Source organism: Salvelinus sp. IW2-2015, linkage group LG18 (genome assembly GCF_002910315.2).
Source record: "Salvelinus sp. IW2-2015 linkage group LG18, ASM291031v2, whole genome shotgun sequence".
NCBI lineage: Eukaryota > Metazoa > Chordata > Actinopteri > Salmoniformes > Salmonidae > Salvelinus > Salvelinus sp. IW2-2015.
In genome coordinates this window covers 12894377-12913004 of record NC_036858.1, presented here as the reverse complement: position 1 = coordinate 12913004, position 18628 = coordinate 12894377, and the positions used below count along the sequence as shown (strand labels likewise).

General features: G+C 42.5%; 1 protein-coding gene across 1 annotated transcript in view; it reads right to left on the bottom strand.

Annotated features, from left to right (window-relative positions):
• LOC111977614 (SH3 and multiple ankyrin repeat domains protein 1-like) overlaps positions 1–18628 on the bottom strand; it is a 53213-nt gene that overhangs the window by 24945 nt on the left and 9640 nt on the right. Inside the window, 6 exon segments of the mRNA XM_070448303.1 lie at positions 302–469; positions 612–763; positions 949–1057; positions 1167–1238; positions 3468–3671; positions 8140–8720. Coding sequence (XP_070304404.1) covers positions 302–469; positions 612–763; positions 949–1057; positions 1167–1238; positions 3468–3671; positions 8140–8658 — 1224 coding nt within the window. The 5' untranslated portion in view covers positions 8659–8720.

Below are 18628 nucleotides of genomic sequence, written 5' to 3'. Positions count from 1 at the left end.
ACAGAAGACAAAAATATGAATAGACATAAAAACAACAGTATACATGTCACCTTCCACAAATGATCCAGTTATTGCGTGTGACTAACACATTTCAGTTCATTTCTATAGCTACCGCCTTGGTCCAGTCAGTGTACTTTTGTAGATATCAGATCTCTATGGCAAGACACATCCCTCAGCCAATTTTAGTCAAAATAGGGCCAGTGCTGTCTGAGACATTGTTTGTGACGATCATACGGATGGAGATGATTCTTTTTTTTCTTTTTTAGGGAAATTGATCTGCTTTAGACAGCCAGACGGATACCTGGTGAGACTCCTCCCAGCCGTTTTCATCTCTCACTCCCAGTCTGGCCCTGTAGTAGAGTAGGGTCTCGCAGCAGGAGGTGTCGCCACCTATCAGCACTGAGTGGTACAGCGGGGTCAGGCAACATCTGTCTTTGTAATCAGGAGACGCTCCCAGGGACAGTAGAGCCTGGCAAGGATGGAGAAAATACATGCGTATTAAACTCATGGTGTGTGTGTGTGTGTGTGTGTGTGTGTGTGTGTGTGTGTGTGTGTGTGTGTGTGTGTGTGTGTGTGTGTGTGTGTGTGTGTGTGTGTGGAGTCCTAGTTACCAGCAGCGCAACATGATTGTGTGCCCTGACAGTCTTGTGTACAGCTGTCAGTCCATCTCTGGTTCTGAAGTCGACATGGGCCCCACCTTGAACGAGCGCCCTGATCCCCTCCACTGTCATACCAGATTGCACCGCCACAGACAGAGGAGACTCTGAAGAGGAGGGAGCGAGAGAAAGGAGGGAGGGGGAAATGGAGGATCAAGAAGAGAGGGAGGGAGCAGGGAAAGAGTTTGAGATTATGGGGGTTGTTAATATCGGTAATGATCATTTGACATTTGACTGAAAACAGTGTCAGAGTCATGCAGTGGTAACCCTATCAAGCTAGTTTTCAACTCACCTCCATTGTCAGGGTCATGGTAGTTTGGGTCGAGACCTTTGTCCAGGACCTTTGATATCTTATCTAATGATCCACTCACAATGTAGTCCATGAACTTTTTCAGACTCGCCTGCAATGGAAGATGTTCACTGGACATTAAAAACATTGGTCTGCCATAAACTTTAATTTCCAAAGCTGTACAAATATGTTTCACCTACAAAAAGGGACATAGGAAGTACCTTGGTGTGCAGTTTAGTAAGTAGTTTTTCATCCAGGTTTGTTTGTTTGTATACCCTGGTCTTGTACCTAAACTGTGGAACAGAAAATATTTGCAGTAGAATCAAATCTTTAAAATCCTCTGAAGGATGAAAACACGTTATTTTCATACGCCTGGCTTCAACCTTGCCTAATCTAAACACTTGTAGTCCTTCTGGAACCAACTCTAGCCCTGACCTCTTACATATTTGGAACCCCACCCAGGTCATAAAGACCCGCAACAGACACACCACCAGAGGGCATCATAATATCAGTGCATGGGTATCACTGTACTGTGTATTGGTTTCACAATAAGTGGAGCTCCGCAGTGAAAGGTCGAAGCACTACAAACGCACAAAAAAACACATTTATATAAATACATCGATCCAAATGTGTTTTGACCTACGAGCTTGTTGTGGTTAAGGTTGAGGTCAAATCCATGCATATCAAGTCAGTTCAAGAAAATGCAATGAAAATCTGACTTGGGGGCAGCCCATTAGTCTTAGTGAGTTTTTAAATGCACTCCCTGAAAAGGATACAAATACATTACCGTTCAAAAGTTTGGGGTCACTTCGTTTTTGAAAGAAAAGCAAATTTTTTTGTCCATTAAAATAACATCAAATTGATCAGAAATACAGTGTAGACATTGTTAATGTTGTAAGTGACTATTGTAGCTGGAAACGGCTGATTTTTAATGGAATATCTGTAGTTGAAGTCAGAAGCCAAGTACATTTAAACTCAGTTTTTCATAATTCCTGACATTTAATCCTAGTAAAAGTTAGTAGGAGAGAATGATTTATTTCAGCTTTTATTTCTTTCATCACATTCCCAGTGGGTCAGAAGTTTACATACACTCAATTAGTATTGGGTAGCATTGCCTTTAAATTGTTTAACTTGGGTCAAATGTTTTGGGTAACCTTCCACAAGCTTCCCACAATAAGTTGAGTGAATTTTGGCCCATTCTTCCTGACAGAGCTCATGTAACTGAGGCAGGTTTGTAATCTGTCTGTAAACAATTGTTGGAAAAATTACTTGTGTCATGCACAAAGTAGATGTCCTAACCAACTTGCCAAAACTATAGTTTGTTAACAAGAAATTTGTGGAGTGGTTGAAAAATTAGTTTTAATGACTCCAACCTAAGTCTATGTAAACTTCCGACTTCAACTGTACATAGGCGTACAGAGCAACCATCACTCCTGTGTTCCAATGGCACGTTGTGTTAGCTAATCCAAGTTTATTATTTTGAAAGGGTAATTGATCAGTAGAAAACCCTTTTGCAATTATGTCAGCCAGCTCCTAGCACAGTTAGCACATATAGTACCCGCAAAACACCAGTCTCAACGTCAACAGTGAAGAGGCGACACCGGGATGCTGGCCTTCAAGGCAGAGTTCTTCTGTCCAGTGTCTGTGTTCTTTTGCCCATCTTAATCTTTTATTGGCCAGTCTGAGATATGGCTTTTTCTTTGCAACTCTACCTAGAAGGCCAGCATCATGGTGTCGCCTCTTCACTGTTGACGTTGAGACTGGTGTTTGCGGGTACTATTTAGTGAAGCTGCCAGTTGAGGACTTGTGAGGCGTCTGTTTCTCAAGCTAGACACTCTAATGTACTTGTCCTCTTGCTCAGTTGTGCACCGGGGCCTCCCACTCCTCCTACTCCTCTTTCTATTCTGCTTAGAGCCTGTTTGAGCTGTTCTGTGGAGGGAGTAGTACACAGCGTTGTACGGATCTTCAGTTTCTTGGCAATTTCTCGCATGGAATAACCTTCATTTCTCAGAACAAGAATAGACTGACGAGTTTCAGAAGAAAGGTCTTTCTGGCCATTTTGAGCCTGTAATCGAACCCACACATGCTGATGCTCCAGATACTCAATTAGTCTAAAGATGGCCAGTTTTATTGCTTCTTTAATTCAGAACAACAGTTTTCAACTGTGCAACATAATTGCAAAAGGGTTTTCTAATGATAAATTAGCCTTTTAAAATTATACACTTGGATTAGCTAACACATTGTGCCATTGGAACACAGGAGTGATGGTTGCTGATAATGGGCCTCTGTACGCCTATGTAGATATTCCATTAAACAAATCAGCTGTTTCCAGCTACTATAGTCATTTACAACATTAACAATGTCTACACTGTATTTCAGATCAATTTGATGTTATTTTAATGGACAAAAAAAGTTGCTTTTCTTTCAAAAACCAGTACATTTCTAAGTGACCCCAATCTTTTGAACGGTAGTGTATTATTATAGCATCACTCTCTAACATCCAGGGTCTCCCATCAAAATACCTCCAGGTAAGGCACCCCTTTCTCAAAGGACTGTGGGTAGTCTCGGAGGCAGCGCTCCTCCTCCAGGAACATGGCGTCTCGTCCCTCTCCGGCGGGCTGGAAGAGGCCATAGTTGTAGATGTCCCACAGTGGCTCGCTCAGCGAACAGATGACCTCCTGCTTGGCGCTCCAAACTGTGAAGTCAGGGTCAAACTGCAGACACCTCTGACAGAGGGAGGAGATGAGAGACGAGAAAGCACAGTGGACAGTTAATAGGTATGGAAATCATGAGTGTATTATTTTCAAGGTGGTGTGTGTGTGTGCATGTGTGTGTGCATGTGTGTGCGTGCATGCGTGTGTGAGTGTTGGATGGAAGCAAGGATTGGGGCAAAGGTGAGTTCTACATTTTAAATGCCATTTGATTTGGCTGGAATGTGTATAATTAGCTTGACATACATTTTGTGATCCAAATCTAAAGCATCATGGCAGTTAATTATTTATAACATGGTGACATTTTAGCAACAAGGTTGTATTAACGGCTTGTGATTGACAAGAGTTTGTTTTAAAAGTAGACATAGAAAGTACTTTACTGATTTGACCTTTCTATCAATGGCCTTTTACTGGTCTCATTGGAAACTGACAATTATCATGTTTACTCTACTTGAAATTAACAAATAATCTAACTGATCTAGCATACTAACTGTTGAGCATCAAATGTGCTCATTCGCTGCAAAGCTACTGATTCGCTATCACCATTCTGAGTCATTTGTATACACATGAAATGTGTGTAAATTATTAATCAGTCGCCATGTCTATTAACTATCTAACAAGACTCAAGATACACAATGAGACTCAATAGTTACTAGAACCCAGAGTACAACACTCACTCTGTCAACTAAACCAATTATCTGCCTTAGCCATAACCTTAGAACCTGCATTGCAATCAATGGAAGACAGAGATTTCCTTCATAGACTTCTTTGGAGGATAAAGCGCTCCCCCCCCCCCACGTATGCCTGTGTTTGATACACTAGAGGCTTTCTGGTCACAATGGACAATGTCTTTGACGTTTTTATATGCATCTGGTAACTTTGCATTCATTTGATTTTACGCTGATGTTAATGGAGTATATTTCCATATTATTGTTTTATTTWTTKKGGGGGGGGGACAACATTTTCTATAGTTTTCTCCCCCTCTGTCTATCCGTTTGATACTGTAGCCAACAACACATGGCGAGATCATTAGAGGAGCAATGTACCCGTTGCCATAGCAATGCCGTCCCTTGGAGGAAATACCTGAGTGTGTGTGTCTGTGTGTCTGTGTGTGAGAGAGACGTGTGTATGCAAGACGTATGGTGTGTGTGTTTGTGTGTGATTCCTGGGAGAGAGCGGAACTTCAGAAAGTATTTACACCCCTTGACTTTTTCCACATTTTGTTGTGTTACAGCCTGGATTTAAAATGGATCAAATTGAGATTTTTTTGTCACTGGTTTACACACAATACCACATAATGTCAAAGTGGAATTACTGTTATTCACAATGTGCATTGAATAACACATTCATTAATGGCAAAAAAAGACAGTCAAACAATTCATCACCAGGAATAAGGTTTTGAAGTGTCTGTCCTAGATCTAGTCTAGTAGATATAGACTACCAGTCAAAAGTTTGGACACACCCTACTCAAGGGTTTTTCTTTATTTTTACTATTTTCTACATTGTACAATAATAGTGAAGACATCAAAACTATGAAATAACACATATGGAATCATGTAGTAACCAAAAAAGTGTTACACAAATCAACATATATTTTATATTTCAGATTCTTCAAAATAGCCACCCTTTGCCTTGATGACAGCTTTGCACACTCTTGGCATGCTCTCAACCAGCTTCATGAGGAATGCTTTTCCAACAGCCTTGAAGAAGTTCCCACATATGCTGAGCACTTGTTGGCTGCTTTTCCTTCACTCTGCGTTCCAACTCATCCCAAACCATCTCAATTGGGTTGAGGTCGGGTGATTCTGTAGGCAGCATCATGCTGTGGGGATATTTTTCAGCGGCTGGGAGACTAGGGACTCAGGATTCACCTTCCAACAGGACAATGACCCTAAGCACACAGCGAAAACAACGCAGGAGTGGCTTCGGGACAAGTCTCTGAATGTCCTTGAGTGGTCCAGCCAGAGCCCGGACTTGAACCCGATCATACATCTCTGGAGAGACCTGGAAATAGCTGTGCAGCGACGCTCCCCATCCAACCTGACAGAGCTTGAGAGGATCTGCAGAAAAGAATGGGAGAAACTCCCCAAATACAGGTCTGCCAAGCTTGTAGCGTCATACCCAAGAAGAATCGAGACTGTAATCGCTGCCAAAGGTGCTTCAACATAGTACTGAGTAAAAGGTCTGAATACTTATGTAAATGTGATATTTAAGTTTCAGATTTGTTAAAAATTTGCAAACATTTCTAAAAAACTGTTTTTGTGGTATTGTGTGTAGATTAATGAGGGAAAAAAACAATTGAATCAATTTTAGAATAAGGCTGTAACGTAACAAAATGTGGAAAAAGTGAAGGGGTCTGAATACTTTCCGAATGCACTTTATATATGAGTGTGACACTTCCACCCTATCATTCTGTTGTTTCTGACAGGGTTCTTCTGGGATGCTCTCAGCAGCTATCCTCATTGCATGAAATATAGCATTGTTCAGACATTAACTGCTGAGAGATGTATCAATGTACAGAGATGTATGTTGTAGTGTTGGGGGGGAAAAATTGATACAGTTACATATTGGGATATTATTTTTGATGATATTTCGAAATATTATTGTTGACAATATCGCAATAATATTTTTGCGCTAGTCGTCTGTACCTGCACCAAAACTCCAGTATTTTTCGTTCATTGCTTGTTCTCCATCTTCTTTTTAAGTGGTGAGCCAATTTGTTTTTCAGCACCTTTATTTCCATGACTGATCAAAACAAATGTTCTCATAGGCTCACTCTTGTCCCTCTGCAGCAGACATATGGTGAGCAATATGTCTGGAACATCGACTCGCAATAAAATCGCAGTATCGAATTGCAATACTTATAGAATCGTGAGAATCGCAATACATGTCATATCGGCACCAAAGTATCATGATAATATCGTAACGTGAGGTCCCTGGGAATTCTCATCCCAAGTATGTTGTTTGTGACCTTGATCCCCCTCTTTTTACCTATTCATGCCTCTTTTTGTCTCCCTTTCTAACATCCTGTGCTTCTCTCTCTCCTTCTCTTTCTCTCTCCTCTCTCCTCTCTCCTCTCTCCTTCTCTTTCTCCTCTTTCTCCTCTTTCTCTCTCCTCTCTCTTCTCTTCTCTCTCTCCTTCTCTCTCTCTCTCTCTCTCTCTCTCTCTCTCTCTCTCTCTCTTCTCTCTCTCTCTCCTCTCTCTCTCTCTCTCTCTCTCTCTTCTCTCTCTCTCTCTCTCTTCCTCTCCCCTCTCTCTCTCTCTCTCTCTCTCTCTCTCTCTCTCTCTCTCTCTCTCTCTCTCTCTCTCTCTCCTTCTCTTCTCTCTCCTCTTTCTCTCTCCTCTCTCCTTCTCTCTCTTCTCTCCTTCTCTCTCCTCTCTCTTTCTCTCTCCTCGCTCCTCTCATCTCTCGTCTCTCTCTCTCTCTTCTCTCTCTCTCTCTCTCCTCTCTCTCTCTCTCTCTCTCTCTTCTCTCTCTCTCTCTCTCTCTCTCTCTCTCTCTCTCTCTCTCTCTCTCTCTCTTCTCTCTTCTCTTTTTCTCATCTCTCTCCTCTCTTCTCTCTCTCTCTCTCTCCTCTCTCCTCTCTCTCTCTCTCTCTCTCTCTCTCTCTCTCCTCTCCCTTCGTCTCTCTCTCCTCTCTCCTCTCTCGTCTCCTTCTCTTTTCTCTCTCCTCTTTCTCTCTCTCTCTCCTCTCTCCTCTCTCTCTCCTTCTCTTTCTCTCTCCTCTCTCCTCTCTCCTTCTCTCCTTCTCTCCTCTCTCCTTCTCTCCTTCTCTTTCTCTGTCCATCTCTCTATCTCTCTTGGAACAATTATATTTCCTGTGCGAGGTACTTTAAGTTGTTTGTTGTGGTGGGTAGTGGGTAGTCTAGGATGCCCCGTGAGTGACAGTGCTTTAAGACCAAGACACCAAATGCCCTCTTTTGTGTTCACGCCCTCCTCAAACTCATTAAAACTCTATTAGATAATTAGCAATTACTGTTATATTGAGGGCAGATCAGCTGACATGTAGAACAGTTGGGAATGTTCTGGGAATTGGAGTACGGAGAAGAATCATACCGGGGGAGGGGTTAACAAAGGGTACCCGTTCTCACCTGAAATGCCGCTACAGTATGGAGCAAGGGGGTTGGCCAACTCTCACCCACAATCACACCTATCTATGCGGTACTGAGAAAGCATCTATCGCTTCAAATCATTGCTACCTTTAATGAGAAGTGAGAACACGGTCAATTACTTTGGATTATTAAGTGAGCCGTGTTTAGCACTTGCATGTAGCCTAACCTGAGTCAAGTCTCTGTTCTGCATAGATTCATAACCCATGTGAGAGAGATGGTTGTTCTGAATGTAGTATGGTTCCCCTCAGCATTGATCTCTGGCTTGGGCTTGGCTGTTACACTGTATGTATCCAATGATAGTAATGTGAGAAGAATATAATAACAGCTTGACATAATTGTACTTAGCAGTACCATGAAACATGCACCTACTGTCTGTTTGATGTCAGGGATTCCAATGCGGAACACCATCATGGTCAGGTGAGTGTCCTCTATGGGCGCCACTGTGGTCATACTGCGCTCCATGTGAGCGCGCCTCTTCTGGGTCTGAGTGGACGGGGCCGGGTGATACTGCTGCTGATTGGCTGGGATGAGATGGTGTTGCTGCTTTTGGGGGGCCTGATTGGATGTATAGGGGATGCCTCTATTTCTTGGATTGGCTGGCCTCAGTGTCCGGTCTCCTCTCTGTCTTCCAACCACAATGGCCGAGGGTTTACCTCCCTCCCATTTACCTTCGCGTGATTGTCTGCCTCCCTTTATCTCCATCTCCTCGAGCCCTTCTATCCCTCCATTCTCCTTCTCTCTACTCTCCCCCTTTCTGTTCTCTCGTCCCTGCTCCTCTTCCTCTTCCTCATCCTCCCCATACTTGTCATCCTCCCCGGGATAATAGTGTTTGCTATTTCCCAGCATCCTTCGCTGTGCAGGGTCACTGCAGAGAGAGCCAGGTGACATTGCTGTCGTGGCAACGTGACATGGCTGTCCCGTGCGACATTGTCTTCACCCCCAAAAACATGCTGTGGAGGAGAGAGGGACGTAAAGGGTTAAACAAATGGCTAATTAACACATTAACTGACAACACTCAAATCAACACACTTCTCAAACCGTGAGAAAATAAATGAATGCATAAAATGTAAAGCATTTGGTATTAACAGTAGCGTAGGCATATGCAATAGAAGTAATAACTCATTGGTGACATTGGTTTCTCACATAGCCTAGGTGAATGAGTGCTGGTCCACATTTTACATTTTGCTGTCGGGAATACACGGGGGAATAGGGCTGATGAAAGACGGCCTATATATAAACTCTATGAATATTTGCAGGTTCATTGCAGGAGAGAGAGGACAGGCAGTTTAGTATTGAAAATGGTCAAGAGCTTTGTGCTTCGTTTTTTAATGGTATAGTCTTCTTGTTTTCTCTAGTGAAACTAACAGCAAGTTGCCCAGTTTAATAATGCTGTCCTTTCATGAGCATTTGGCTGGGAAAGCCCTCCATATGCTTTGTACTGGTTTCACTATGAGGTGTAGTCTGGCTACAGGGCCTGCCATCATGCAGAGTTGGATCTTGTCCAAAAAACGTCTTAACGATGGTGGATGAAGTTGGGATTCCCCACTGCCCTATTGGCAGTTTTGAGGTCGGAATTGAAAATGAAGGCGGTGAGCCCCACATACTGTAGATGTGAATCTGTAGACTCAAATGGACAGACGGTGCTCAATAAAACATCACATGACGCCACAGGGACAGCATTCATTTTAGACTAGTAGCAGGCAAACTGACACAGAAGGGCCGCTTCTGGAAAGCTCATGATGCTTTAAGAATTACAGACATGAAAAAAGCACAGACACATCACTCACATAAGTTTACATGGCAAACATGATAGATAGGTTCTAGTGTTTCCAACCAGTGTTTGTGTTAGTACCACTGAATGACAGTATGCTGGAGGTATGTTTGATGCATGCAGATCAATAGGGTCTGTTCATGTCTCAGTACCCATAAGGCAAACAGGAAGCATACCCATTGAATAGCTGCTGTGTAAAGAGGATGTGAAACCGAGGATTGAGCATGGTGGGAAAGTGATCCCCAAGGAGCCAGTGAGTGACGGGGATGGCCACTTCACCCTGAGCAACTGTCTGTCAAAGGAAGTGAGGCGGGCAGGACAGAGAGATGAGCCGGCTGGCTGGAGAATGGTGAAGAAGGAAATGTGTCTCTAACCACTTCAGTAAACACACATACTATACATTATAGAGGGGGCTCAATGACAATCGCTTAGAAACAATGCATCAACACATGCAAAAGGAACTGCAGGAACCACCTACGAAATGGACAAAGCTACCGTTCATCCAACACTCTAGTTGCTGTTGGCGGCATTAGATTCGCCATTCCCGAACCACGCCTCACATTGATGGTGATGGCGTCTATAATTCACGTGTTGCTAAACCGCAGCGTGTTAACGCTTAGAGCCTTTCAGGAGGTTACCGCCGTCATGAAATGAACACGAAGGGACGGAGATAGGCTGATTTATGTGCATTGTCTCGTTAAATATTGACGAACTTGGGAGTCTGCACTGGAGGAGAGAAGAGAAGAGAAAGACAGACAGAAGGTAGACGGGCCAATGGAGCGCCAAAGATTGGGGAGGGAAAGAGAGAGAGTGAGATGTATTCTGCATAAAGCAGAGTAATCAGATTGAGGGAGAAATAGAGAGTGAGAACAATTGGGCGGTTGGAAGGGTGACGAGAGAAAGTTGAAGAGAGCGCTGAGAGGAAAAGTAGGATATAAGCGAAAGTGACTGGATGAGGAGCGATGAGAGGAAGAACTCATTGGCAAACAAGGAGTGTTAGAGATGGTACTGGAAATAGGCCTACGTCACAAGTTTGAGCAACATTTACAATCACAATAGGTACTGAAGCCTCATGAACCTCCCAATAAAAGGATAAAACTCTTATGATTTCAAAAACTGAATACATCACACTTGTTGGCTTGCGCTGCATGACCAATTGTACATGGAGGGCCCTCAGCACCATCTGACGACTGCGTTTTTGAAAGGCTGCTGAAGTTGGCGAGAGAGGCTGCCAAGGGGAAAATTGAATGATCTGAAAATTAGGGCCTAAGCTCACAGGTCGGAACTCTGATTAGCACCATAAACCCTGGTGGAAACCTGGAGAAAGGGTTTGGAGCTCAAACAGGGTCTTTAACAGGGATATGGGGAACAGAACATATGGGTTCACTGAGGTGTGTAGCCAAGGGGAGGGAGAAGGAGTTGAAAATAAGAGGAGGATCAGAGGAGGATTAATCATGATAACGAGGAATAAGATGAATTGCCCTCCTTCAGGGCCCAGGAAGCAAAGATGGCTGGATGGATTTGGGGAAAGGTCCCGTCATATATTTTTCTGCCATCTTTCTTTTCATCTTCACGTTGGAAAATAGTATCTAGAGCTCATCACTTGTGCATCTTGCAACAAAGTCACAATGACTTTGGGCTGGCATTGATGTCTCACCACCCTCAGTAGCTGTGTAAACAATCATAGACTCCAAGACATGATGCTGTATACAGTGCATTCGGAAAGTATTCAGACCCCTTCACTTTTTCCACATTTTGTTACGTTACAGCCTTCTTCTAAAATKGATTAAATATTTTTTTCCCCTCATCAATCTGCACACCATACCCCATACTGACAAAGCAAAAACTGKTTTTTTAGAATTTTTGCAAATGTATTATAAATCAAAAGCTGAAATCATACATTTMCATAAATGTTGACACCCTTCACTCAGTACTTTGTTGAAGCACCTTTGACAGCGATTACAGCCTCGATTCATCTTGGATAAAACTCTACAAGCTTGGCACACCTGTATTTGGGGAGTTTATCCCATTCTTCTCTGCAAATCCTCTCAAGGTCTGTCAGGTTGGATGGGGAGCGTCGCTGCACAGCTATTTCCAGGTGTCTCCAGAAATGTTAGATCAGGTTCAAGTCCGGACTCTGGCTGGACCACTCAAGGACATTCAGAGACTTGTCCCGAAGCCACTCCTGCGTTGTTTTYGCTGTGTGCTTAGGGTCGTTGTCCTGTTGGAGGGTGAACCTTCACCCCAGTCCGAGGTCCTGAGCTCTCTGGAGCAGGTTTTCATCAAGGATYTCTCTGTACTTTGCTCCGTTAATCTTTTCTTTGATACTGACTAGTCTCCCAGTACCTGCCGCTGAAAAACCTCTCCACAGCATGATGCTGCCACAAACCATGCTTCACCATAGAGATGGTGCCAGGTTTCCTCCAGAYGTGAYGCTTGGCATTCAGGCCAAGAGTTCAATCTTGGTTTCATCAGACCAGAGAATCTTGTTTCTCATGGTCTGAGAGTCCTTTAGGTGCCTTTTGGCAAACTCCAAGCGGGTTGTCATGTGCCTTTTACTGAGGAGTGGCTGATTGGTGGATTGGTGGAGTGCTGCAGAGGTGGTTGTCCTTCTGGACGGTTCTCCCATCGCCACAGAGGAACTCTGGAGCTCTGTCAGTGTGACCATCGGGTTTTTGGTCACCTCCCTGACCAAGGCCCTTCTCACCAGATTGCTCAGTTTGGTTGGGCAGCCAGCTCTAGGAAGGGTCTTGGTGGTTCCAAACTTCTTCCATTTAAGAATGATAGGGGCCACTGTGTTCTTGGGGACCTTAAATGCTTCAGACATTTTTTGGTACCCTTCCCCAGATCTGTGCCTAGGACACAATCCTGTCTTAGAGCTCTATGGAGAATTTCTTCGACCTCATGGCTTGGTTTTTACTCTGACATGCACTGTCAACTGTGGGACCATATATAGACAGGTGTGTGCCTTTCCAATTCATGTCCAATCAATTGAATTTACCACAGGTGGACTCCAATCAAGTTGTAGAAACATCTCAAGGATGATCAATGGAAACAACAAGCACCTGAGCTCAATTTCGAGTCTCATAGCAAAGGGTYTGAATACTTATGTAAATAAGGKAAATAATTGATGTTGTTTTTTTACACCATTTTTCGTTATATCCAATTGGTAGTTACGGTCTTGTCCCATCGCTGCAACTCCTGTACGGACTCAGGAGAGGCAAAGGTCGAGAGCCCTGCATCCTCCGAAACATAACCCAGCCAGACAGTTCTAAGTGACCCCAAACTTTTGAACGGTAGTGTACCTAAATATACAGTTGAAGTCGGAAGTTTACGTACAACTTAGCCAAATACATTTAAACTCAGTTTCACAATTCCTGACATTTAATCCTTGTAAATATTCACTGTCTTAGGTCAGTTAGGATCACCACTTTATTTTAAGAATGTGAAATGTCAGAATAATAGTAGAGATAATGATTTATTTCAGCTTATATTTCTTTCATAACATTCCCAGTGGGTCAGAAGTTTACATACACTSAATTAGTATTTGGTAGCATTGCCTTTAAATTGCATAACTTGGGTCAAACGTTTTGGGTAGCCTTCCACAAGCTTCCCACAATAAGTTGGGTGAATTTTGACCCATTCCTCCTGACAGAGCTGATGTAACTGAGTCAGGTTTGTAGGCCCCCTTGCTCACACACCTTTTCAGTTCTGCCCACAAATGTTCTATAGGATTGAGGTTAGGGCTTTGTGATGGCCACTCCAATACCTTGACTTTGTTGTCCTTAAGCCATTTTGCCATAACTTTGGAAGTATGCTTGGGGTCATTGTCCATTTGGAAGACCCATTTGCGACCAAGCTTTAACTTCCCGACTTCCCGTCTTGAGATGTTACTTCAATATATCCACATAATTTCCTTCCTCATGATGCCATCTATTTTGTGAAGTGCACCAGTCCCTCCTGCAGCAAAGCACCCCCACAACATGATGCTGCCTCCCCCCTGATTCACTGTTGGGATGGTGTTCTTCGGCTTGCAAGCCTCCCCCTTTTCCTCCAAACATAACGATGGTCATTATGGCCAAACAGTTATATTTTTGTTTCATCAGACCAGAGGACATTTCTCCAAAAAGTATGATCTTTGTCACCATGTGCAGTTGCAAACCGTAGTCTGGCTTTTTTATGGTGGTTTTGGAGCAGTGGCTTCTGACTTGTGGCCTTTCAGGTTATGTCGATATAGGACTCGTTTTACTGTGGATATCGATACTTCCAGCATCTTCACAAGGTCTTTTGCTGTTGTTCTGGGATTGATTTGCACTTTTCGCACTAAAGTACGTTAATCTCTAGGAGACAGAACGCGTCTCATTCCTGAGCGGTACGACGGCTGCGTGGTCCCATGGTGTTTATACTTGCTTACTATTGTTTGTACAGATGAACGTGGCTTCAGGCGTTTGGAAATTGCTCCCATCCACAGGTAMACCTCCAATTGACTCAAATGATGTCAATAAGGCTATCAGAAGCTTCTAAAGCCATGACATCATTTTCTGGAATTTTCCAAGCTGTTTAAAGGCACAGTCATYTYAGCGTAKGTAAACTTCTGACCCACTGGAATTGTGATACAGTGAATTATAAGTGAAATAATCTGTCTGTAAACAATTGTTGGAAAAATTACTTGTGCCATGCACAAAGTAGATGTCCTAACCGACTTGCCAAAACTATAGTTTGTTAACAAGAAATTTGTGGAGTGGTTGAAAAAATAGTTTTAATGACTCCAACATATGTTTATGTAAACTTCCGACTTCAACTGTATGTTGGCAAAATACATCCCCGACCGTTCTCACTGCAAAAAAGCTGCAGATTAGGAGCAGCGAACGGAGGGGTGGGTGTCTGTGTCTGTKCGTCAACTTGCAGCGGGCAGCCAAGTCTGCTGTCACTCAGTCAGAATGTGCATTAGTTTAATCTACCCTTGCCCCAGAAATACAGCTTCACTCTATCCAATCAGAGCAGSAGGATCAACGTACAGCCCGCCCTTCTCTTTACAGACAGGCAAACTAGCCAGTTGAGTTATTTAGACCACATATGACTGACTTGAAGACARTACAGAATGGTTTAGAAACTCTGTGACTGACTGACATGAGAAATATGCTTGCTGGCACCTGAAAATAACTTTTTTTTCACGGATAATTACAGAACATACTCGGATCATAATCGTATCCAGAGAATTGCCCATATCCGTTACGATACTTGTTTTGTCTGACTATTCGGCACACCCCTATATAATATAGAACATTTCTTTATAACAGATCTGTGTAGAGAAAATGGGCCTAGGCTGCTGTGACCGGGAGGGTGTTTGTGTGTGATCAGTGGTGGATTCATTGCGCCGATTCTGTTGAAAAATGTTTCTTAAACGGAAGCAAATGGAACGAAGCGAAAATAAACATAACTGAATTTGTCCAATAGGAACTCTTGTTTGCAACTGTTGGACTAATGATTACACCCTAGATCAGCTAGATGCAGGCAAAATTGTGCAAGGCTGTATTGAATGTGTCGATGTCTGTCGCCTTGATTTCTCAAATTTCTCTCAACCTGTGTACCTACATTGTAAACTTTCATTCATAGGTTAGGTTGTAGCAACCTCATGATGGGTATAGGAAAAATGTGAGTATCATGTTGTTGCCTAAACCTATCGATGTTACATTGAGCTGGGGTAATGGAATATGAATGACAGTTATCCAATATGCTGTAAGAGAAAAAAATAATTGTCCTCCTTCATCTTAAACAGCACCAAACACTATTGTGCAAAATGCTGCATCATTTAATGAAAAATGCATCATACAAGCTGTATTTCTATATTTTGAAAGTTCTATGTATTGAAAACTTGATAGGTGACATGCAAAATATTTTGGGACTATATCAATGATGGACTAATAAAACAAATACCAAAAGATCGTTTTGGAGTGGAATTTTCCTTTAAAGGCACAGCATTCCACTCTCTTTCACACTCACTCTCTCCTCTCTCTCTCTATGTAGGACAGAGCGTGAGTATAGATATATTTTCAGTGTATTGGTCCCCAGAAACTAGAATAGGAGAGTATCCAAGGAACAGATTGTCCCACTTTTACGTCCTGTGAAAGTGGAGCGGCCAAGTTCTGTCCTCCATATCCCTCTCTTTCACTGGGTCTCCATCCTTCTACCTCTTTCACGCTGCTAGTCCCCTTTATTTAGACATGGGACAGTTAGGGATGTGCTGTAGCCTAGGTCTATTTCAAAAATAGAGAGACTGACGGAATAAACACTTTTAATGAGACAGGGGGCGTTGATAAGTTATATGGGAGGTACTGTACCTATGAGTGGGTCATTGGCCATCGAAGTGGGGAGTGGTCAGAGTTATCAGAGGTCTGACGTAGATAGTTACTCCCATGAGAGAAGATGAGGAGGAAGAGCTACAGTCGCTAGTGAAAGTCTACACACCTCTTGCACAGTCCTCACATTTTGCTGCGTTATATATATTTTTTTTATCTGATCTACACAAACTACTCAACATTTTCAAAGTTAAAGAAAATTATAGATCATTTTCCAAATGAATAACAAACTTCAAAAAACATATGTCTTCACACCCCAGAGTTAATCCTTGGTGGAAGCAAATTTGGCAGCCATTACAGCTGTGAATAATTTGGAATAATATTCTACCAACTTTGCAAAACTCTTAGGGCAATATTTATCCATTGTTTTTGTCAAAATTGCTCAAGCTCAGTAAATTTGGTTGGGAGTTCATTGATGGTCAGCCATATTCTAACCGTCTCAGATTTCAAGCAAATTTAAGTCAGGATTGTGGCTGGAACACTCAGGAAAACTCAACACCTCTTAGAAAAGCCATTTGACATTAAATTGTGTAATTGTCCCAGTGATAAATTAAAACTCTATCCCAGGGTTTTCAGAAGACTGAGGCGTGTTTYCCTCTAACATTTTAMCAGGGCTTTGCTCCTTTCATATGTATTTTGATCCTGACAAACTCCCCAGTCCCTGCAGGTGACAAGCATACCGGTAACATGATGTGCCACCACAATAGTTGTTTTACATTTAATTTTAAAACACCAAAATGTAAAGATTGTGCAAGGGGTGTGTAGACTTTCACTAGGCACTGTAAGCTTCAGTGGATCATTTCTGAAGGGCGACTGCAGTACTCAATACAGGCCACAAACACTCCTTGAGGCCATGTTGTATGCTAGCTACGTTTCTAATGACTGTTTTATAAAAAACTGAGGCAGCACTTGATGCAAAAATTCTATGTGAGACAGTGAACTATCTAAAATGTATACATTTTCAGATTTTGTAGGTAAATACAATTAAATGTCGGTCAAAACTAAATGTCTGGTGCCTTAAAAATGTATTTTAAATCAGATAAGAACAAATAATAGTATAATTCAGCATCCTCAACAGTGATTCTCTTACCCTAATTTCATGGGGAAGTGAAATTCAAACAGTTATTCAAACAGACATTATATCTAATAATGAATTACGTGCTTGATTATTAAAATAATTACCCCGAGCCTACACTATTTGGTTAACAATTCCCAACTCTTTGATCTACACTTAAGCCTCCCCATCCAACAACTTCACTTCACAAAGGGTCATCCTTTTTCTGGAAACATCTAGCCATCCCCCAAGGTTACAGATGGGCTGACAAGGTTTCAAACAGACAGCTTGGAATCACACTCATAGACAGCTATCACACTCATCTGTGCTGAGTCTAGCTAGAAAGCAGCTAAGGTGACAGACCACTCAATCCAGGCTAGGCTGGGTGTAAATGGGTCAGGTGGAATGTGTGTTGAGGGCCTTGCCTGCCTGGGATAGGCTATACTTGGTGGGGAGGGTAGGGAGCCTACTGTGCAGAGCACATTTTAGCTCTAATGTCCCCAATGCTATTTTTGAAAGCACCCTTTCTACCGGAATGTAATTCTGTGGTTTTCAAGCTGATAAATGTATTACATTTACAATTAACTTTTAAATAAGACGCATAGTACAAATCTTTCTAAAGTGTTGGTCCCATGTTTCATGAGCTGAAATAAAAGATCCCAGACATTTTCCATATGCACAAAAAGCTTATTTCTCTCTAATTTTGTGCACAAATTAGTTTACATCCCTGTAAGTGAACCTTTCTCATTTGCCAAGATAATCCATCCACCTGACAGTTGTGGCATATCAAGAAGCTGATTAACAGCATGATCATTACACAGGTGCATATTCAGCTGGGGACAATAAAAGTCCACTCTAAAATGTGCAGTTTTGTCACACAACACAATGCCACAGATGTCTCAAGTTTTGAGGGAGCGTGCAATTGGCATGCTGACTGCAGGAATGTCCACCAGAGCTGTTACCAGATAATTTAATGCTAATTTCACAACCATAAGCTGCCTTCAAAGTCCTTTTAGAGAACTTGGCAGTATGTCCAACCAGCTTCACAACCGCAGACCATGTGTAACCAGGACCTCCACATGCGGCTTCTTCACCTGCGGGATCGTCTGAGACCAGCCACCCGGGCAGCTGTTGAAACTGAGGAGTATTTCTGTCTGTAATAAAGCCCTTTTGTGGGGAAAAACTCATTCTGATTGGCTGGGCCTGGCTCCCCAGTGGTTAGTCCTGGCTTCCAAGTGGGTGGGCCTATGCCCTCCCAGGCCCACCCATGATTGCGTTTATATTTTTGTTCAGTATAGTAACATTGTGCAGACTGCAGACTCTGTATGAGTTAGACTTATGCAGATCTTATTACCAACACAATCCCGTCATCAAATGTTTCCTCAAGAATTTAGATTAATGACTCAATCTCTCGGGCTTTCCATTTGGAACAACCCATGTTTTCCAATGAACTTAATGTATTGTGGGGGGGGGGCAGTATATGGGGATTCAAGGCAATAACAAACATGCTGTTAAATTAATATAGTACAAATTCATCGTTTTAACACCTATTTCCAATGTGAGGTGGCTGTCCCAAACCCTGACTCCTAAACTTCATGTTTGAAAATAAAGCAATTCATTATTTTAGTAATTTTTGAACAGTATTATTTTAATAGAACATCTTGAGTTGTTCAT